This window comes from Vicia villosa, unplaced genomic scaffold, assembly GCF_029867415.1.
Source record: "Vicia villosa cultivar HV-30 ecotype Madison, WI unplaced genomic scaffold, Vvil1.0 ctg.000349F_1_1, whole genome shotgun sequence".
Taxonomy (NCBI): domain Eukaryota; kingdom Viridiplantae; phylum Streptophyta; class Magnoliopsida; order Fabales; family Fabaceae; genus Vicia; species Vicia villosa.
In genome coordinates this window covers 237,995-261,613 of record NW_026705156.1, presented here as the reverse complement: position 1 = coordinate 261,613, position 23,619 = coordinate 237,995, and the positions used below count along the sequence as shown (strand labels likewise).

General features: G+C 34.3%; 2 protein-coding genes across 4 annotated transcripts; both read left to right on the top strand.

The window, feature by feature from the left end:
- The first annotated feature begins 14,112 nt into the window (after nt 1-14,112).
- Nucleotides 14,113-18,333, top strand: LOC131627103 (uncharacterized). Of its 3 annotated transcripts, none has more exons than XM_058897933.1 (15): nt 14,113-14,429; nt 15,191-15,336; nt 15,441-15,552; nt 15,678-15,818; nt 16,083-16,187; nt 16,300-16,383; nt 16,460-16,575; nt 16,727-16,828; nt 16,911-17,024; nt 17,112-17,168; nt 17,255-17,321; nt 17,428-17,481; nt 17,561-17,635; nt 17,730-17,765; nt 17,877-18,333. In XM_058897933.1, the coding sequence occupies exons 2-15, from the start codon at nt 15,317-15,319 to the stop codon at nt 17,991-17,993; spliced, it is 1,200 nt and encodes a 399-aa protein (XP_058753916.1). In that variant the 5' UTR covers nt 14,113-14,429; nt 15,191-15,316; the 3' UTR covers nt 17,994-18,333. The 3 variants fall into 3 exon arrangements, with proteins under 3 accessions (XP_058753916.1, XP_058753914.1, XP_058753915.1); XM_058897931.1 differs by having other exon boundaries at nt 15,191-15,348; XM_058897932.1 differs by lacking the exon at nt 14,113-14,429 and adding an exon at nt 14,676-14,826 and having other exon boundaries at nt 15,191-15,348.
- A 2,328-nt stretch (nt 18,334-20,661) lies between these two features.
- On the top strand, nt 20,662-21,293 carry LOC131627102 (probable E3 ubiquitin-protein ligase XERICO). The gene has a single exon (XM_058897930.1). It carries the CDS (start codon nt 20,770-20,772, stop codon nt 21,190-21,192), a length of 423 nt encoding a protein of 140 aa, XP_058753913.1. The 5' UTR covers nt 20,662-20,769; the 3' UTR covers nt 21,193-21,293.
- The last annotated feature ends 2,326 nt before the right edge of the window (nt 21,294-23,619 follow it).

Genomic DNA, 23,619 nt, shown 5'->3' with positions numbered 1-23,619 from the left:
TTTAAGCTTAATCTCACTAAGATATTACAACAGCAATGTAGTGAGCTTTGATGAAGATGAAGATTCTGAGTTTAGATTTGAACAGCGTTTCAGCAAGTTTGATATGAGTTGTTTTGGTGCAGAATCGTTAACCTTGCTTCTCATCAGAACTTCATATTTATAGGCGTTGAGAAGATGACCGTTGAATGCATTTAATGCTTTGCGTGTTCCGTACAGCTTTGCATTTAATGTTATACGCTTTTGTCAACTACCTCGAGCCTTGTTCACGCTGTGTCTACTGACGTAGCCTTTAGTAGCTTTAACGTTCCTTTTGTCAGTCAGCGTAGTCTGCCACGTGTACTTCCTTCTGATCTGATGTTTGTGAATACGACGTTTGAATATCATCAGAGTCAAACAGCTTGGTGCAAAGCATCTTCTGATCTTCTGACCTTGAAGTGCTTCTGAGCGTGATACCATCTTCTGATCTTCAGTGCTTCTGATCTCATGTTCTTCTGATGCTTCCATAGACCCATGTTCTGATTCTGCTTCGACCATCTTCTGATGTCTTGCCAGACCATGTTCTGATGTTGCATGCTGAACCATTTGAGACACATCTTCTGAGCGCTGAATTATGCGTACTCTTTATATATTTCCTGAAAGGGAAATTGCATTGGATTAGAGTACCATATTATCTTAAGCAAAATTCATATTATTGTTATCATCAAAACTAAGATAATTGATAAGAACAAATCTTGTTCTAACAATCTCCCCCTTTTTGATGATGACAAAAACATATATAAATGATATGAATTTGCGATCAGAAAGAGTAGACGGCAAAAGACAAATTACACAGCTATAGCATAAGCATATGAATATGTCTCCCCCTGAGATTAACAATCTCCCCCTGAGATAAATAATCTCCCCCTGAAATAAATACTCGAAGAACTTTGATAAAAGACTTCCCTGATTATTTCGGTAGAGACGATCATATAAGCTTCTGCCTTCAGAGAATTCATAGCTTCTGACTTCTGCTTCCATTGGACAGCTTCAGAACTTGAATTTCTTTAGATCCTTAGAACACTCACAGCTTCTGATTTCTGCTTCCATCGTGGACAGCTTCAGAACTTGAGTTTCTTTAATCTTCAGAACATTCACAGCTTCTGACTTCTGCTTCCATTCAGGACAGCTTCAGAACTTGAATTTTCTGGATCTTTTAGGACATTCACATCTTCTGATTTCTGCTTCCCTCGGATAGCTTCAGAACTTTGAATGTCTACCAACATCACTTCATGCTAGATTTGTATCAGAACATTGTTGAATGTACCAGAGCATCATCTGAGCATCTCTACATCCTGAAATGTTACAGAACAAAAACTAAACGACAAAAGTCAGCATGAACGAGTTAGAACATAAAATGTATATTCAAATACATGATATGTATCAGAGCCAAATGTATCAGAGCATTTTAGGCTAAAAACATGTATCAGAGCAAATAATGTATCAGAGCCATAACATTATATGTATCAGGGCAAATAGAATTTTGTCATAACAGGATAGACAATGATATTCAAATTCTATTATCAGTGCTTCTGATTCATTCTTCTTTCTTGCTTCTGATCTCTGAAGCTTGACAGCACTCAGCTTGCTTCAGTTTCCATGGTTTTGCTTCTAGTGTTTGCTTTGAAGATTCACACTTCACTTCTCTGTACCTGCAAAACACTTAAACCATATAGAACTTGCAGTTCTTGTTAGTGAATGTGTGGGAACCTTTACCCAGCAACTGATAGATTTAATCAAATCATTTATCATTTATCTTCTCCCCCTTTTTGTCATAACATCAAAAAGAATATAAAAAAAATTCAGATGTATAAAACAGAACACATGGAGGAAGAAGATGATCTCATTAAGGTTCAACCAATGGGTACAAAAGTACAGGATGAAAAGATCAGATGCACAGAAACAAAACAGATGCAAAGAAAAGAAAGAAACAACACAGACTCAATCTAAGATGGCCCTAGTCTTGATAAGATCTTGGCCAGCATCTGTTTAACATCGTTGTTGTGTCCTTCTTGCCTCTCAATGAAAGCATCATACTTCTCGTTGAGTGAGCTTTGTTCATCCTGTCTCCTCTGAATTTCTTCTAGAGTCCTTGCAAGACGAGAAGGTTCACCAGAGGAAGCTTCACAGCTTTGATTCACAGGAATGACAACTTGATCTGCAGCTTCCATAGAAGTATCATTTGCTGGGATATCCTCAACAGGGTCTGATTCAGCAACATGATCTTCAGCATCTGCTTCTTGCATAGAAGCATCTCCATACTCTGCAGCAGGAATTTCAGAGTCTCCATTCTCTAGAGCCTGAAGAATGGCAGCTAAATTCCTGGGAGCAGAAGGACCTTCAACTACTGGTGGATCAACAACTTCTGGAATGACCAAGCTTGGGTCTTTCACAGACGGGTTTTCCCTCAGAAAGTCAAATAAGGTCTTGAAGTCTCCAAGCAGAACAGGATACTCAGGAATCCAGATAACCATGTCCCTACATGGGTTTGCTTCCATTGCAGCAGCCAGTCTCAACTGTTCCAATTCATCCACAAAGGGCTTCTCTTCCAACAGATATCTGCCTCTGAGACGAGCAAACCAGAAGTCTTCGTAATTCCGCAGAATTCCACGAGGCCGTGGGGCAGCAGCTACACAGGCTTCCTGAATTTCTAAAAACAGAGCATCTGATTCTCTGCGAAAGATCCTCCAGAAGTTCCGCATAGCAACATCATTCAATCCAGAACCTTCAGCGAGTCTGAGAGTATCAAAGATACTTCTGAGATTCCTCTTTATGTTTTCAAAAACTACACCAATAGGATATACAGGGCGGGATTTTATTTGGGTTTTTGAAAAGGCAGGATTGGAGGTGAAGTATGGAAGAGGTTCTCTATCCAACCTATAAGAAGATTCTGCTTCAGTATCAGAATCTAACACTACCACTTCAGCTTCAGGACGAGGCTTGGGAGTGTAGTTGCAATCACGGAGCAGTTGCTCATGTGATGCAGAGGTTGGAAAAGGAGAATCACAAGGATTGTTTTGAGAGGTGGAGGGAGTATGTTCAAGAGTGGTATTGGGAGAAGGTTGAGATGGAAAGAGAGTTTGAAGGGGTTGTATGTTCAGAACAAGATTGTCAACAGCTTGGTCAGAGACAAGATTAGTGGAGGGTGAGGGAGACGGAATGGATTGAGGAGATGGTGGAGATTTTGTGAAGGGAAAAGGTGAGGGAGGAAGAGAATTGGATTTGTTTGCATGTGAAGAAAGAATGGGTATAGGGGAAGACGGTGGTGTAAGAATATGGACAACAACGGGTGATTCTGATGAGGCTTTTTCTGGTTCAGGGGTAGGTACAACCTCTATTGGTGTAGCTTCTGAACAAACAACAGGAACAGAAATAGGTTCAGAAATGCATATACCTTTTGAACCCTTCAGAAGCGCTTTGGTCACATCCTTCGTTTTCTTCAGCTTTTTACTCTTTGGCTCTTCAACAATCTTTGCTTTGCCTCTAGAGATTTCTTTCCTTCTGACATAAGCCTGAACTTCTTGTTGGTTTTCAGCTTCTTGAGGAATATTGTCTTCATCAGAGCTTTGAATAATCATCTTCCTCTTCTTGGTTATCTTCTTTTCAACAACTTCAACCATCTCATTATTTTTGTTTGACTTCTTCTTCTTTTTCTCTTTCTCAAAGTCATCAGATACGGCCTTAACAACATTAGCAATCACCTTTTTAGAAACCTCTTGTTTCTTAGAGACAGCAGAAGGATAATCATGCTTTCTTTTAGTCCTTTCTTCCCTCTTGCGATTTACTTTGAAAGGGGCACCTTTGTCTTGATCTTTAAAACTCTTGTTCTCTTCAAGAGATTTCAGATAAACAGTTTTGACTTCAGGTACCTCACTATTGAAGAAGGTTTCAAAGTCAGCCAGTACTGGTTCTCTTATGGTTCTTGTTCCAGCTAGAGGTTCAGGAACATTGAGAGCAGTGTCAATGATTTTCATCTTCTTTAAAGAGAAGGCATTCAGACAAGCCCCAGTGGTGACAGCAAGATCTTTGATGATACCTTCAGACTTCAGACTTTCAACAATCTTGGAATGTACCAGAAGGTTTGTAATAATCCTACCAAAAGGAATGGTTGTTCCAGCATTTTCCTTTCTGAAAGCATTCCTGGAATCCTTTACTGCTTTCCACATATGGTTGAAGATAATGTAAATCGCATCAACCTTCTTCTGAGTGGCAATGCAATAAAGAATATACCTTTGATCATTACTGATGAAGTCCGAGGCATGAGTTGATTTCCTATGGTAGAAACACCCGAGAAGGATCTTTGTCCAGATTCTGTAGATATCTTTCAAATTCTTGACATGTGTAGTTTTCTTGACATTTGAATAGAGAGTGGATAGAATATCTTCCACATCTTCTCTTTGATCAGACTCAAAAGCCCCTTCAGGATTTTTCAGATCAAACATCACTCTTAGGATGTTTTCAGTAACAACGACTGACTTTCCATGGACGAAGGAGAGTATAGCTTTTGGTGCAACCACAGCATGTACCCAGAACTCTTTGACAAGATCCGGATAAACAGGGCCAACGAACTCAGCAAACAATGAGGTCCATCCTTGAAAGATGATGTCTTCTTTAAGATGAAATTGATTTTCTTCAAGGTTATCAAAGTCGACCATGAGTTCACACAAAACTTCCAATTTATTTTTGGGGATGGAGCATGCAACAACAGGAGTGAGTTCCTGGTGTGTTTCATCGTGCATATGAAGAAGAGTAGATGACCCAGCAAAATGAGATGAAGAAGCAGCCATTGAACAGAATGAACAAAAAAACGAGCAAGAGAAGCGAACTGGGTTTTCGATTAGGGTTTGTAGAAAACGGCTAAGAACTTTTCAAACGAGAGAATGCAAGGGGAGAGAGAGAGACAAAGGAGCGAAAAAGATGTATGATATGATTTGAAAAACATATATAGAGACGAATTAAAAAAAATTGAACAGTTCCAGAATCAAGGAAATCAATTTTATTAAATGATGAGTGACATGAGGAGAGAGAGAACGTGGTAAATGACATGATTCAATACAGTTACCTAGGTCGGCGTCTTTTCAACTGCACGCTTTGTACTAACCGTACAGATACGTGTTCATCATCAGATAATAGATGACAGCTGTAAATATCAGAGAGATTTTACGCCTTCGAATTCTGATTACTGCTTCTGAGTTGATCAAGTTTCTCTTCTGGAAATACTCCTTCTGAAGTGTGTTGATATAAGTCTGAATGATCTTCTGATCCATTACCTCTAATGTACACAGCTTCTGGAGGATCACTTCTTTGTTCTGCAACTTCTGATAAGACAAAACTGTATCTGCAGAAATTCTTAAGCTCTTTGTCTCATCAGAGACAAGTTTATCATCAAAACAGATGTTTATTGATTTGTCCACAATCAATGTTTCAATGTTGTATATTAAACATAGTTTCTTCAACAGATTTAAGAACCAGAACTTGAAAGACAATCTTTCTTCCCTTCAAGTGTTGAGACCAACTTGAATCCAGGTGTCATGTCATGTTGAATGTTGTCTTCTTTGTTATCAAGAGAATCTGCAAAAGAAATAATCTTTTTCTTTGGTACCCACATCTTCTTGGGTCCTTTCTTGTTAGATTTTCTCAAGTTCTGTTTGAACTTGGATTTAACATTGTAAGCAATAGGAGGAACAGCATGATAATTCTTAATGTGAGTTTCATGATATTTCCTAGGTTGTGTCACATGCTTCTTAGTGTGTGTAATGTGAAAACTTTGTGCATGTGAAGTGTGCCTAATATCATGAGAGTGGCCATACTTGAACTGATCATACAATGGCTTGTATGTGAGTTTCATTTCATCAGCAGGTTCAAGTTTGTATGGGGTTTCACCCTCATAACCAATGCCAACTCTTTTGTTTCCAGATACAGCATATATCATAGAAGCTAGTTGACTTCTGCCAATACTTCTAGATAGGAAATTCCTGAAACTTAAATCATATTCTTTCAGAATATGGTTCAGACTAGGAGTGGATTTTTCTGAATCAGAAGGAGATCCAACATTATTGGATAATTTTAAAAGTTTTTCTTTTAATTCAGAATTCTCCAACTCAAGCTTCTTTGTTTCAAATTCAAATTGCTTTTTCAGCTTTTTGTATTTGAGACTAATCTGAGACTTGAGTTCCAGAAGTTCAGTTAGACCGGAAACTAACTCATCTCTAGTAAGTTCAGAGAATACCTCTTCAGAATCTGATTCTGATGTAGATTCTGATCCGTCATCTTCTGTCGCCATCAGCGCACAGTTGGCCTGCTCATCTTCTGAATCATCTTCTGACTCATCCCAGGTTGCCATAAGACCTTTCTTCTTATGAAACTTTTTCTTGGGACTTTCCTTCTGAAGATTTGGACATTCATTCTTGTAGTGTCCAGGCTCATTGCATTCATAGCACATGACCTTCTTCTTGTCAAATCTTCTTTCATCAGAAGATTCTCCACGTTCAAATTTCCTTGAACTTCTGAAGCCTCTGAACTTCCTTTGCTTGGTCTTCCAGAGTTGATTTAGCCTTCTGGAAATCATGGACAGTTCATCTTCTTCTTCAGATTCTGATTCTTCAGGATCTTCTTCTCTAGCCTGAAAAGCGTTAGTGCATTTCTTGATATTAGATTTTAATGCAATAGACTTACCTTTCTTTTGAGGCTCATTTGCGTCCAGCTCAATTTCATGACTTCTCAAGGCGCTGATAAGCTCTTCCAGAGAAACTTCATTCAGATTCTTCGCAATCTTGAATGCAGTCACCATCGGACCCCATCTTCTGGGTAAGCTTCTGATGATCTTCTTTACATGATCAGCCTTGGTGTATCCTTTGTCAAGAACTCTCAATCCAGCAGTCAGAGTTTGAAATCTCGAAAACATCTTTTCAATGTCTTCATCATCCTCCATCTTGAAGGCTTCATACTTCTGGATTAAGGCTAGAGCTTTGGTCTCCTTGACTTGAGCGTTTCCTTCATGAGTCATTTTCAAGGACTCATATATATCATAGGCCGTTTCCCTGTTAGATATCTTCTCATACTCAGCATGAGAGATAGCATTCAGCAAAACAGTTCTGCATTTATGATGATTCCTGAAAAGCTTCTTTTGATCATCATTCATTTCTTGCCTTGACAGCTTCACGCCTCTGGCATTTACTGGATGTTTGTAACCATCCATCAGAAGATCCCATAGATCACCATCTAGACCCAGAAAGTAACTTTCCAGTTTATCTTTCCAGTATTCAAAGTTTTCACCATCAAATACCGGCGGTCTAGTATAACCATTGTTACCGTTGTATTGCTCAGCAGAGCCAGATGTAGATGCAGGTGTAGGTATAGTCCTTTCACTTTCATCAACCATCTTTTAAATGAAGCGTTTTTCTCTTCCTGAATCTTTTCTAAACACGGTTAAGTGCTTGCACCTTAGAACCGGCGCTCTGATGCCAATTGAAGGATAGAAAAACACTTAGAAAGGGGGGGATTGAATAAGTGTGACTTAAAATCTTGAGCGATAAAAATAAAATGCACAATTATTTTTATCCTGGTTCGCTGTTAACGAAGCTACTCCAGTCCACCCCCGCAGAGATGATTTACCTCAACTGAGGATTTAATCCACTAATCGCACGGATTACAATGGTTTTCCACTTAGCCGCAACTAAGTCTTCCAGAGTCTTCTGATCACAACCTGATCACTCCAGGAACAACTGCTTAGTTCACTCCTAAGACTTTTTCTAGAGTCTACTGATCAACACGATCACTCTAGGCTTAGTTCACTCCTAAGACTTTCTGCTCAGCCAACTGCCAAGACTTCCTGCTCAGCCAACTGCTAAGACTTCCTAGAGTATACTGATCAACTGATCACTCTAGTTCCTTACAACTTAATGTAATCTATTCAAGAGTTTACAAATGCTTCTTAAAAGCGATAATCACAACTGTGATATTTCTCTTACAATTTAAGCTTAATCTCACTAAGATATTACAACAGCAATGTAGTGAGCTTTGATGAAGATGAAGATTCTGAGTTTAGATTTGAACAGCGTTTCAGCAAGTTTGATATGAGTTGTTTTGGTGCAGAATCGTTAACCTTGCTTCTCATCAGAACTTCATATTTATAGGCGTTGAGAAGATGACCGTTGAATGCATTTAATGCTTTGCGTGTTCCGTACAGCTTTGCATTTAATGTTATACGCTTTTGTCAACTACCTCGAGCCTTGTTCACGCTGTGTCTACTGACGTAGCCTTTAGTAGCTTTAACGTTCCTTTTGTCAGTCAGCGTAGTCTGCCACGTGTACTTCCTTCTGATCTGATGTTTGTGAATACGACGTTTGAATATCATCAGAGTCAAACAGCTTGGTGCAAAGCATCTTCTGATCTTCTGACCTTGAAGTGCTTCTGAGCGTGATACCATCTTCTGATCTTCAGTGCTTCTGATCTCATGTTCTTCTGATGCTTCCATAGACCCATGTTCTGATTCTGCTTCGACCATCTTCTGATGTCTTGCCAGACCATGTTCTGATGTTGCATGCTGAACCATTTGAGACACATCTTCTGAGCGCTGAATTATGCGTACTCTTTATATATTTCCTGAAAGGGAAATTGCATTGGATTAGAGTACCATATTATCTTAAGCAAAATTCATATTATTGTTATCATCAAAACTAAGATAATTGATAAGAACAAATCTTGTTCTAACAAGTTCTACCTAATGTTTAGGGTTTTTTTTAAAGAGGATTATCTACTTAATATTATCATGTTAGTGATTGATAGAAATTAAGCTAACATACTATACTAGACCTAATCCCAAGATTCTAATGGGAGCATGTAAATTGGAATAAAATTGCAAAATTAAAGTTATTTGAATTAACTTATAAAAAAAGAAAATTATTATCTAAGAAAATTGCAAAAATTGACAATTTTTCTCTCTATAAAATAAAAATAAAGCATGATATCATAGAACATAAAAAAAAGGAAGTAAATTAGCATTTTGGTTTTCAAAGTTAAGATAAGACAATTTAGTCTTTTAATTTTGTCGTTGTATTTGTTATAGTCCTTCAAATTTGTTATACGAAGAAAATCCACTCCTATAATTTAAAGTCACGTCTGCTTGACATTTCTTGCACACATTTAAAATGATTATGACCATAATTAGACATTTACATCACGATATTTATAGAATTTTTGTTTTCTTTTCAAAAAGTCTAATCATCATAATTTATCTTTTAAAAATAAAGTAAATGAATTAAATTAAAGAGACGTCCTAATTAAATATATAAAAAATAATCTATGAAAAAAATGGCATATGAAATTGATTTACCAACCTCGTGAAAAAGTAACATATGCATTTTCGAACATAAAATCAACATGTTAAAAAATACAGTATGTTTTAAGACTCATATTTTTTTCATAATAATTTAACATTCAATTAAGAAATAGTGTCTAGATACATTATTTATTCAATGTATCTAAAAATAGAATTTTTTCTTATAAATGAGATTGGAGTTAGTAGTTTTTAAGTTAAATTACAGTTTTGGTCTTTCTATTTTTGTATTTTCACAATTTTAGTCACCCTATTTTATTTTTAAATATTTTTGACCTCTCATCCTCACTTTGACTACAAAAAACGCTTATGTTTCACATTTAAAAATATATTTTTTTGGTCCTTCATCTTCACTTTTGATTCCCAGTCCCCACTTGAAAATGAACTACATATTTTAAAAGGTTATATATAAGTGTTTTTTACGCCAAAATGAGGATGAGGAACTAAAATTGTTTAAAAATAAAATACGAACAATACAATTGTGCAAACACCAAAATAGAGGACCGAAAGAATAATTTAACTTATTTTTTATGATAAAATTTTATTATGTTATTAGTATAGTACTGGTTCATATTACTCAATGTTATTGCTTTTTATAGTATATGATTTATACAATAGAGAAATTGAAACTTTTTATTTGACACTATGTTATCTACAAATTTGTGTTATAGTCTCAATCACTAAATCATTAGTTGAATAAAAAACATAATTGTGATGAGTCTAAGAAGAGATATCTAATTTAGTATTCAAGTAAATATTGTTTTTTAAATACCAATTATTACTTTATATATATATATATATATATATATATATATATATATATATATATATATATATATATATATATATATATATATATATATATATATATATATATATATATATATATATATATATATATATAACATTTATTCATATTATTTTTATATTTGCACCTCTAAAATTAAAAATTCTTCTCCTTGTTTATGATCTTACTTATCTATTACATTTTACAACATTATTTTCTTAAATATTACTAATTATTAGGATTAATATCATTTTACCCATTATCATATAGACGAGTTTTGATTTATCCCCCTGTAAATATATAATTTTTTTTTTGCAAAATCAATTCCGCCATATAAAGATTGTGTGATGCCTATGTGTCATGAAAAACTGTTTTTCTTAATTTTTTTTAAGTGACAGTTGGACAAAGTTATGCCACCTCAGAAAATTGTTTTTATGAAAATGTCTTTTCCATTACATCCTCGTCTCTGACTCGTCTTCTCCAAAGGTCATTGCAAGTAGTCTTTTCCATATTCCACTGCAAGTAGTCTTTTCCATAGGTCACTGCAAGTCGTCTTCTTCATCCTCTTCTCCGAGTCATTTTCATTGGAAATTAGGGTTTGAAATGGGGTAGCACAAATTCTTCTATCGGGAATCCTATTGGAAGAGAAATATCCAAATGTGATTGCAATCTATCAATGAAGATGTGGGTTTCGAACACCCACGAAAACACTAAGAGAAAGTTCCGGAGAAGCAAATTTTAGAAAGGTACATATCATTGGTTCAAAATAATTGATATTAGTTATTGTAAATCCACTCTTCCCCAATTTCTTCTTGTTTCAATTGTTTGATTTTTTTTGTAGAGTGATATAAGTTGTGAGTTGTTCATTTGGGATGATGAAGTTGATGAACTATTATTGAACACTCGATATAAGGAAAGATTCACAAGTGCAGATATTAAGTGCAATAATTGTGAAGTAATACTTGGCTATCTTAAAGACTTCAGAAACAATTTCAGAAAAGAGTTTGGAAAAGAATATGGAAAAGAGTCAAGCTTAAAGAAGGTTGAGAAATAGAAGAAGCTGCTACAAATTGAAAGGAAAAAGACATTTTTATTATTGGTTTCCCTTATTGTATCATAGATGTTGTTAGCTATTGTGTTGAAAATGAATTAGCTGTCAATGTAATGTTCAAGTTTGTTTCAATGTAATGTTATTGATTCGCTTTTGGTTTCAATGTAATGTTCTATTGTTCAGGTTTGTATCATGGATGTTATTAGATAGGGTTAATACCTATTTTCACCCCAGTCATATGAGGTTGGTTCGAAAAATCCCCCTGCCAAAAAAAATTGCAAGAGTTCCCCTAACATTTGAAGATTCTCTCGTTTTAAACCTTGTAAAAAATTTATTTTTGAAACCAACCTTGCCACTTGAAGGACTCTATCATTTTGAACCCTGTAAATTATTTTTTTTTAGTAAAACCAACCTTGCACGTCATATTCTAGAGGGTTTAAAATGACATAATCTACAAGATTATAGGGTTCAAAATGACCGAATCTTCAAATGGCAATGTTGGTTTTAAAAACAAATATTTTATAAGGTTTAAAACGAGAGAATCTTCAAATGTTAGGGGAATTCTTGCAACTTTTTTTTTTTGCAGGGGGTTTTTCAAACCAACCCCATATGGCAGGGGTGAAAATAGGTATTAACCCTATTTGATATTGTATCAATGTAATGTTCAAATTTGTTTCAATGCATTATTGTTGGCCAACTGTTGGTTTAATAAATGAGATTGAGACGCTAACAAACATATTGTGTTCTGCTTAGAAGCCACTGAGAAATGAAGTATAGTCATTGTAATGCTAACAAACATATCATAACATTATGTCTTAAAAAGTTCATTACATAAGCATAAAGCAACTGTCTCAGCAATCATTACAACATGATTCAAAAATTTAAATTTGCAACTATCTTAGCAGTAAAAAGGATTGCAAAATCATTGTTGCAAGTATTACAAATCCATCGATCATTATATAAGCCTAATCAACTGTCTCTCCAATGTCATCCCAAGACCTCATTGTCCTGAAGCAAGTCCCTAGCCTAGGGTCTGCTACCACCACAACAGGTTCCTGTGTCAAAGTACCATATTCATTTTCTGGTATAATCATTGGTTCATCATTGCTTGCACATGGGCCTGTAATTGACTTGGTTTTCATTTTTTCCAGCATGTCGCTTAATTTTCTTGGACCTTCATATTTCTTGACAGAAGTAGGTTCAGTTATGCCACAGTATTTGGTTCCGTTTATGCCACACCAGCTGGTTCAGTTTGTGCTACCATTTGCTTGTGCTTTACTTAGTCTTGGAGCCTTTCTCTAAAATAAATCAAATCAAGATATTTACCAAATGAACCATTATACTACAATCAAATCAAGAAATTTACATAATAATCAATTACCTTTCTTTTTAAACTTATGGATTTTGAGTTGTTGCCTTGCATTTTTGGGAGTTATGACCCATTTTATCACATTTAGTACACCCGTGGATCACTCCAACTCTCCTCATCCTTGTACCACCCTAATCTAATTCCCTAAATATAAGATTTTTTGGTCTACCAGACCCTTTCTCGTACAAAGGAGGGAGTAATTCATCTACATCAACTGTAGGCCATATATCCATCCCATTTATTGAGCTTATAGGAAATTTATAACAAAGTATATATTTTTCACTAAAGTAGCAATCATCCACAAAATCCACAGGTTTTAGTTACCTATAGCTAATTTCTGCACAAGCATGTCTACATGGAATGCATACCAAATCCCAAAACCTACAGGAACATGTTCTTTTGCTTATATCAACAACAAATTGTTGAGTGTTGTATGCATGGTTTACCTCCCGTACATCATTCATATACCAAACATGGAGTCAACTGCACACTCATATAAACCATCTTATCTAACCTCTTCCTTGGAATATGCATTTTCCTATGCTCCCATCTTTCTGGAAACATCCAAAGCACGATCATCCCTGTTAACTTCAAAATAACATTCATCTATACCTTCAAGTTTGCTCAAACCATAAACTCATTTCTTTTGTGTCCGCAGTCAAGTACCAGTTTTAACACGTCAGAGACACCCCATTTTTTGTTATCCAGATCATACACATGCGTTGAACCTCGCCCCTATAAAACATTATATCCTCTCTAAAAAACTCCCTTCCATGATGAACAATAACAGTGAACTTACCCATGGAATAAATTGAACGATTTCATACCTTGATCAATGATGTTGCTAATGCTTGGAGTTGCTTGAACGATTGGTTGGAGCTCCTCTTCAATGGCGCTTCCACTTAGGAAAAAAAAATAGAAATGACTAAAATAGAACTTCTATTATAATTTTATAAAAACAATTTTCTGAGGTGGCATATCTTTGTCCAACTGTCACTTAAAAAAATAAAAAATAAAAAGAAGTTATTTTTCAATAATAGTAAACAATAACTCGCCTATATCACAAAAGTAAAATATTTTTAATCGATATTATTATTTAACTATTACTATTTTAAAGAATTTTTTAAAATTGTATTTATTAATATTTTATTAAATATTTCTAGTCTATACCAAATCATTATATTTAACTGTAATTATTAGTTTAATTTATTATGTTTTAATAATAATGTTTCATTATTTATTTATTCTATTTTTTTAACTGCGTGTTGTACGAGTCTAAAATTAGTAATGTTAAATAAATAAAAACATAATTATTATTATTTTAAAAGTGGTTATGCAGGGAGCTCTAGTTTTTTTTATTTTCAAGAACTAATATATTTTCAAACTATAATAATGTATCTTCCTCTTTTTTTTCTTAGAAAACATATGAATTCTATTTTGATAATTAAAAAGACATATGAAATAAAGTTGTAGGAATTTATGTTTTTAATTAATTAATATAAAAATTTATAGTAATAACTCAACAAAATAGTGGAAGATGAAGGAAACGCTAAACCCAACCAAAACGAAAAGCAAAAACAGAAAAAAGATCCAAAACCGTGAACCCTCCCTCTTGTTCCAAACTCACAAAGATCTTGTTTCTTAGTGCCCTTCTGCTTATTATAAAACCCAACCTGAAAATCTCAACATTCCATTCTTCCGCCGTTCGCTCTCTTCTTCCACGTCCCTCCGATAACTACACCTCCTTGCACTTCACCAGCTGAGGGTTTTGTTTCTCTCACCTTTTCACTCTAAAATCTTCTTTTTCTTTTGCTCAGATCTTCATCTATCTTAAACCCTGCTATTTCCGGTACGTTTACTTCTACTTTCTACAATTCACTGTTTCTTGTTACTTCATATCCTTCTTTTTTGAAGGAAATTTTTAGAAAATTTACGATCCTTTTAGTTATTAATAGTTACAGTTATTGCTATTTCATTAATGTTTGATAGTTGATACAATTATGATAGTTTGATTGCCTGATTTTGTTTCTAAATATGGCAATTTTTTTTTTTATGGTTTCTTTCTTTTTGTTTATTTGAATTGAATTGAATCTATCCTTTGGTGGTAGTTCATGTTTTTTATAGAAACTTCAACATGGTTTTGTAATTGGGGAGCTACTCATTTGAGATCATTATCATGTGGAAGGCATTTCATGTTTCTCTCATAGATCACATGAGTTGTCTAACCTCTTGAGCTAGTTTTGGAGGTTGTTTTCTTGCTTATGGTTCATTTCACTAGTTGGTTTTCATCGCCGACGGTGCTATATTCGGTTCTTCTGTTGTTGCTTCTAGGAAGCTTCTTGAACATTTATAAACCGTGCCTTTTAAAGGCGCTCTTGTTTTCTTGATAGTCGTGTGTTATGTTGGAATAGTTCAACAGAATGTCACTATGATTAGAATTAAACTAATCTGACTGTGATTATCCCTGCGAAACTGAGGATTATTAGTCATATTAGGAGATTCCACATGCTATACATTATATTATTATCGCTTATGCTCTTAGAAGTTTGAACCATTATCTGGTTCCGATTATTAATGTATATTTTTCTTTATTATTTATTTCTTTTGCAGGGATTTTTCTTCTTTAAACAAGTATAGTTGTTTCTTATACGGAGTATATGTTCTGGTTGATGAATTGTGAGGTGTGACTTCTGCATATAGTTTTATGAGCATACAGCTAGGGAAGTTTGGGTATAAATGGGGACCGTTACACGCAGGTGTGATCAATGGTGATCTTTTTTTTCTCTGACAAAAGCTGTGTACGCTTGCTTATTTACGTTAATAACTCCATTGTGTGACATTTCTGTTTCATTGGTTTTAGTTCTACTGGTAGAAAACCAAGTGAAATTATGAGGCTTATTGTGACAACTTTTATTGGAGCAGTTTTTGGCTTCTTTCTAGGAGTGTCATTTCCCACATTGTCATTGACTAAGGTACAGATTTAGTATCTTTTTTTTTTTTACTTTTACCTTGTGCTATAGTATATTTTTTTTCCGGTTTTTCTTATTAGACTAAATAATTCCAATGCTTATAGTGCATACTGCATAACCTTTCGCAGTTCAATCTTCCATCTGGCTTGCTTCCCTCAATTGATCTCTCTTACATTGAAGACAGATATTCAGGTCGTCAAGCTTGGTCTTTTATGAACAATAATAATAAAAGAGCTTCGCCAAATCACTTATCAAATGATACATCAAAGGTACACATTGTGCTCTACCATACTTATCAAAAGCATTCTACTTTCCCGGGTTTATAGGAATCAAGTTAGTCGACCGCTCCATGCCTTCTAGGATTAAGAGGAAAGAAATAGTGACCTTTCGATATGCTTGTTCGTTAATCATTAATACACTATTTATAAGGGCTTCCAAAAATGATTTTGTTTTATATAATGTTGGGAAGATGGATAATTTAAAGTCTGTATATTGATCGATCGCATGTTCCATACTTTATTGTTTCTCTACAGATTTGGGTTCCATCGAATCCAAGAGGAGCAGAAAGTTTACCTCCTGGCATTGTTGAAGCTGAGTCGGACTTTTACTTGCGTAGATTGTGGGGCAAGCCTAGCGAGGTATGTAAATACCAAATGTGATAATAAAATTATGTTAGATTTTTCTTCCATTTAAGGAAAGCATATAAAACCTGCAACTGTACAAAAGATTTAATTAAGTTGGCACTTGCAGGATTTAACGTTCAAGCCAAAGTACCTTGTGACCTTCACTGTTGGCTATGATATGAAAAACAATATTGATGCAGCTGTGAAAAAGGTCTCTTAGTCTCTTGCTCTCTCTGTTTGAGTGTGCTTGTTGATGTGTCTTTTAACTAAATATTTTCTTGGAACAGTTTTCAGAGAACTTCACCATCCTTTTATTTCATTATGATGGCCGAGTTAATGAATGGGATGAGTTTGAATGGTCTAAGAAGGCTATTCATGTGAGTACTCGCAAACAGACCAAATGGTAAGAAGCCACCGTGTGTTATTAGCTTTTGGATAACATATTTTTCGCTGTGACTTTGCAGTTAATACTCGAGTGTTTAACCTAGTTAAAACTGAGTTACTATTCCAAAACCTTGTTATCGTATTGACCATTTAAGGTTTTATCCTTCTAGGTGGTATGCTAAGCGGTTTCTGCATCCTGACATCGTGGCTTCATATGACTATATATTTATATGGGATGAAGACCTGGGTGTTGAGCATTTTAATGCCGAGGAGTGAGTATTTGATATTGGAAGGATATTTTTAAAAGATTTTTTTAAATTAAAGTTTCATACTCCCCTCTCATTTCAAGTGCAGGTACTTAAAACTGGTGAAGAAGCATGGCCTTGAGATTTCACAGCCTGGTTTAGAACCTAATAAAGGGTTAACATGGCAAATGACAAAGAGAAGAGGAGATAAAGAAGTGCACAAGTAAGAATAATTAGAGTAGCAGTTTCTCGTGGTTCATATTGTTTGTGATAATGTGCATTAACTATTTTTTTTTGTGATTTTTATTAGAGTGACGGAGGAGAAACCGGGCTGGTGTTCAGACCCTCATCTACCTCCTTGTGCAGCGTAAGTAACTTCTGATGTAATAAATATTGTATTATCTGGTCTTCTGGATTGTATCTAATTGTGTATTCTCTGACACACGAATGCAGTTTTGTTGAGATTATGGCTCCAGTCTTCTCACGAGAAGCATGGCGTTGTGTGTGGCACATGATTCAGGTTGAATGATTAATCCTAACCATGTTAAAAGATTCCCGCTAATTAGTTGTTTAATGATACTTTAAGCACGCTATAAATTGTAACTGTACAACTCTTGGCATTGTAGAATGACTTAGTCCATGGGTGGGGTCTTGATTTTGCTGTTAGAAGATGCGTTGAGGTAAGTTTATTCCCACATTCTCTATATTCATGACTCTTACTTTTGCGAGCTTTAAGCTAACTTCTTTTTCCTGATATAGCCTGCACATGAGAAGATTGGAGTTGTTGATGCTCAGTGGATTGTTCACCAAGGTGTTCCCACACTAGGCAATCAGGTAAAAAAATTTCCATTATTTTTGTATATCAAATTTGATAATTTTAGTCACGAAAGACACCATAAGATTCTCATCAATTTTATATTCTTTGCAGGGTAAAACAGAAACCGGGAAAGCACCTTGGCAGGGGGTATGTTTTACATGTTTCATCCGATACATTACAAGCTGTGATTTGAGGTAGTCTATATCTTATGAATTTGATTACAAATTTCGTTTAATGTTTCCATGTTGTTGATGGCAGGTTCGGGAGAGATGTAGGAGAGAGTGGACCATGTTCCAAAGTCGGTTAGCGAATGCAGAACATGCGTATTTCAAGTCTGCAGCAAGCAATCATATGTCGAATTCTACTGCTCATTAGGAGACAAAGATGGAAACTTGACTTGTACACAGCTATCGCCACGATATCCGTAGACTCCCACTCCCCTATTTTTTCTAAGATTTCTTATGTAACATTTACCTGAAAGTTCTAGCTAGGGACTAAACTTAAATCCAATGTAGAACTTAAGAGATAAAGGTGATAAATTGAGGAAAGTTAATCTTGTGTTGTGTCTCAAATAATATGCAGTAGAGATTAGAGATTGCTTAATAGTGTGTAATCTTGAGAGTTGGCTGGTTTTATTTTCATGTAATTGACCTTGAATCATAACATGCTCATAAAGTTTACGAAAATGATAAATAGTCTTCAAAGTGTATCAAAACCAACCTCAAGTATTTTTGTTAAGGACAAATGAATTCTTTTATGCATATTTATTTAATTACTGATTTTTTGTTGTTGTATATTTTAGAGCTTAAATAAGAGATAATGATGCTTAAAAATTAAATTAGAGTTTCACTCAAACACAATGTTTACTAATTACTATTACTAGACAATTTTAGTACACATGTCGAATTTCCTTGATTAGATACCTATAATTGTGAAAGTATTCAATTTAACTTCAAACTGTATAGATGTTTTGGCTTGGAACATATAGATAATTGTGTCCTTATCTGAAATTGACTTTAATTGTGTGTCTGAACATAGAGTGTACACCACCACAAAACACACTAGCATAGGGATTGTCATTCCATATCTCTATCATCGTGACTTGTTAACTTAGGTCACATTTCAAAAATAGTAGACGGTTGACGCCCCATCTTGACCTAGCACACTCATATTTCTATATAATGTTTATGTTGTTCTCTTCAAAATTTTATAAAAAAAAATTTGTAACAAAATATTTAGTAGAATAGTAAAAAGAATTTGGTAGTAATTAAAAAGTTCGATGTATTTAAAAAAATTTATTGTACTGGATATTTCAAAAATCTGGTGTATGTTGTGGGGGCATACCGATTTTTTAAAAAGTATCTATCTTTACTAGGTTTTTTTATCCAGTAGTTCAACACGTATTTATTTTTTTAAAACATCAATTACTTACCATATTCTTTCTGGATAAGTGAAAAATCTAGTAGTGTTGATTGAGTTTTAATTTAATGATTGAGATTTTGCTGACAATTTTCTACAGTTGTGATTGCATGATTATTTTGTGTGATCCAAAATGAATCCAAAGTTGTATAAATAAGGGTCATGTGTTTTTAAGAAAAATGTCTTACAATGCCTCAATTTTTGTTCAAGGCATAAGTGTACTTCAACAAGGTAAAACTTTCTGTAGATTTTCGGTTCCCGAAGGACACCACATATCTACTCGTTCTAAGATCCAAGTTGAATAATATGTTGTCTGACACTGAAAACAAAAAGGTGAGTAAGATCAAGTTTCGTGCTGACTGGATTCTTACTGATGGAAGTGTGAAATACGACCTTATGGAGTTGAAGACCGATGAAGATTTGAAATTTATGTGGAGAACATATCATCATAGGCTAACTAAGGGCCGATTGAATTTGATGTGAGAATTACTAGATTTGCCGAGGACATAATCAAGATGTTGAAACGTCCAAAATCATTTGGTAGTGTTTAGATTTTCTTATTTATTATTGTTTTGTTAAGTTATGTAAGTTGTTTGTCTAAGTTATGTAAGTTATGTAAGTTTTTAAAAATGTTAAGTTATATTTTTTAGATTATAAAAGTAAGAATACTCATCGCTCGACCCTCTCCGGATTGTTGCGCTAACACGCACCCTCAACTATGTCCGCCCGCCCCACCCTATTTTCTCGTTGGACAGACTCAAGCAGGACGGACATGCCCGTTTGCCACCCATAACATAAATTCCGTATGAGTTTATTTTATAACAAAATTCTTAATTTCAATTTTTAAGTCTTTCTTCTTCCATCTTCATCTTGAACCTTGTGTACAAATAACTTTAATAAATAATTACACTGAAGTTTGGAAAATAAAAGAGAAGAGCTAGCAGTCTAATAACAACTTCCACAAATTAATCTTTCATTAACATTATCGTTTATTTTGGAGAAAATATCTACACTAATTATCATAATCAAAAGCCAAAGTTCTTCGTTTCATTATGGTGTACTAGTACAAGTCAAGTCACGTCTAACCCTTTAGAGAACAACAAAATAAGCCACATACGTCACACAACAAATATGTGTTACATTTTCAAGTCACACAAGTGTACACGGATTCACAAAGCATCAAAACCATTCATCACTAAAACACTTTATAAACAAAAATCACACACTCACACACACCATAATCGACACAATTATATGTGTTAGTGATAACAATATGATGATTGATTGAAGCATTTACGTTTAAAACATTACGCGTCGTTAACCGAACCAGAAATCTAGAAACCTCGTAGGCTCCAATGCTTGTAGGGCTAGGATGAATGCCATCAGTCACAACTTCTGTGGCCACCGCGTACACGTGGCTTTCTCAAACATGCTATTTTTGTTTTTTGTTTTATCACTTCAGTGATGCACTTAAAAAACCCTACACGTGTCGCCACGTGTATATGTGAAGATGGTTTGTGTCTTTGTAGTCATAGATTTGTGACCATATATATAGATAAAACTATATAATAATATTATTTATAATATGTCCAAATGAGTTTCATGTTTTTTTGCTTGCTACAATAATTGTTGCTGATGTTATATATTTTTGTGTTGCATTTTCTCTATATATTTAATTGCTTCTCCTTCTTCTTCTCTGCTCAATAACCAGCAAACGAGTTAAGTGAGAATTATGGGACTTTCAAACTTTCCCTATGCAGCAGAAGGTGTTATGCCTGTGATTGTGATGAACACAGTTTTATCTGTGGTTTTATTGAAGAACATGTTTAGATCGATTCTCCAAGTAGTTGGTTGCACATCAAGTACTATTACTAATTCATCAAATCTTGAAGAAGAAGAAGAAGAACTCTACTATCAAGAGAATAGTAGTTCGAGGGAAAGTAGGGTGTCAATAACACAGTACAAGTCATTGTGTTACAACAGGTCCAACGTAGGTAGAAGTCATATGGTGGAGTGTTGTGTATGTTTGTCTGGTTTTGAAGCAAATCAGGAGGTGAGTGAGTTGCCTTGCAAGCATTTCTTTCATAGAGGTTGTTTAGAGAAATGGTTTGATAATAAGCATAGCTCATGTCCTTTATGTCGTTCTATGGACTAGTTAGGTAAGTTTGTTTGAGGTTAATTAGAGTTAATTGTTATTAATTTGTTGTAGTGTTAAAGAAGAAGTTAATGCATGGTTCTATTTACTTGTTCTGTGAATCATGTTTAATCACCTCTCTAATTCATTCAAATTTGTTGTACTTTTAACTAATAAACAAAATTATACTGAAATAACTTTGCCTAATTGCAAAGTCAGCTCACATTCCATTAAATGAAGAGTAGTAGTTAGGCATAGTCTCTAAGTACAGTTTAGAAGGCAGCTCAACTCAAACAACAGCTGCCTTCTCAACTATTTGATAAATACATAAAAGAGCAGCTCAATTCAAACAACAGCTCAATTAGACATTATTGCCACAAAACTATTTGATAAATTCATAAAAAAGAGCTATCAAATTAGGCTTGACCCAATTAGTTCTTTTTCATCATTTTCATCATAAGTTTGAGACTTTTTGGCTTCGAGATGCATCTCACTCTAAAAATGTTAGATTTTTCTCATTTTTTGGGTTAGAAGTGTTGCAACATTTGCAAGGCACATAGAGAAAGGTCCAAGACTGAATCAGGTAAACTTTTGTTAAGACTTTCAGCTCATCAATAACCATCTGATTCAATTGGATGGTTATTTGCATAACTCGGTTATTTGCATAACTCGCCACATCACACACGAGCAATTTCAACCATTCTTATGTGTCATTTTAGGTATTCAAATATGTTTTCACACACTTTATTTATGATTTCTGGTTTTGGCATTGAGTGCTAACTAGTAATATTGTAGGTTCTCGCTCTCCACTGTTTCGAAAGCATATATCCATCATAGCAAGACATGATTTCATTATCTCACATTTCATTTTTAGTTTTTAATTAAACAGTGGTGCCGCCTGTAGAGATAACTTCCGATCTCCTTGTCCAATATATTTATCATCAAATTCATCAAGTATAGTGATATCTAAAGTTACTAGATTAGTCGTTCAACGGTGAGCTATTTCTGCATCCACTTAAGCTGCTAAAGTTCCGAAAACGATAGATTAAAATAAAATTACTTTTCAAATTGGAGTTTTAAAAAATATTTTTTAAAAAATGTTTGGATATATTGTAGCGGAAAATCTGGTTAAAGAAAATAAGTTAAAAGAAAAAAAGTTAAGGGAGATGGATAACATCGAAGATTTATAGAGGTTTGGTTTTAAATAAATGACCTATTCTTTTTTTTAAGAACTGATTTTGAGAGTATCATTGTTTTAGAGTTTTTAGATGGTTAAACTCACGAATATCTTTATATAAAAAAAATGAAGTTTCGAGTTAATTTTTAATCAAGCAGTAAACAGAGGAATGAAGCGGATAATTTTTCCCTCCAAACAACGGACAGAGTTATGAGCGGTTAGTCTCTAGGTCAATTTGAGATTTTGCACAGGTTGTTATTGAACTAAGATCGAGTTTTGAGTTGGTCATTTTTCAAATCCAACCTAAGTTTTACACGAGCTGATCATGAACTAAACCGAAAATTTCGCCGAACTGATCTCAAATCTAGTGAATTTTTACATATACCGAATTCAGAAATCAAGTGAAATTTTAAAGTAGGTTGATCTCCAACCGATAGAGTTTTTTTACCGGGATGAACTCAGGAGCCACTATGAAGTTTTTATCTTGTTACTCCTCACGAATCTAAAAAGAGAGTTTTTCTTCTATGACGAAGTTCACGAAGCAAGCAGAGACTTATACTAATTTTCAAAAGAGCTTTTATATTAGTTTAATTTTAAACCAAAACAATTATTTTATAAGGAAAAATGATTTACTCAAGAGAAAAAACAACTCTTGTTAAATTTATTATATGCTCTTACCCAGAGTAATTTCTCCATTAAACGATCTTAAAGCACTATGGCTAAAAATGTGAGAGAAAAGAAATAATTTAGAGAGATTGAGAGAAAGATGAAAATTTAGATATTTCATGTTTTTATGTTTTTATGGATTGTTTGAAATGAAAAAGAAGCCTTTTATTTATAGGCTATGAAATTGTGTATTTTTAGAAAATAATCTATCGGAAAAATAAATTTTCTAATCGATAAGTGAAGATGCATATCTCCGGGGAGAGACTAAAGTTGCATGTCCCTAACACATTTAGGTGGAGCACCTCCAATACGGTAATTTTTTTGCTTGTTTTATCGCTTTTGTTTATTATCATTTATTGAGTCTCCTTCATGATTGCACATCTTCGAATCAAGTTTGAATCAATTCGTTTATTCATTTTTTTAGCATGCATAAATCAATTGTTATATTTGAGTTTTGATCATGATGGTTTAATTCAATAGCCTGAGTTAATGAAATAAGAACCATAGGTAATATCAATTGAATTCATGTGGAGAATGAAATCTCAAACTATTTTGAAAAACTTAAAAAAAAAAGATTTCTTGTGTGTGATTTGATTTTTGGTGTC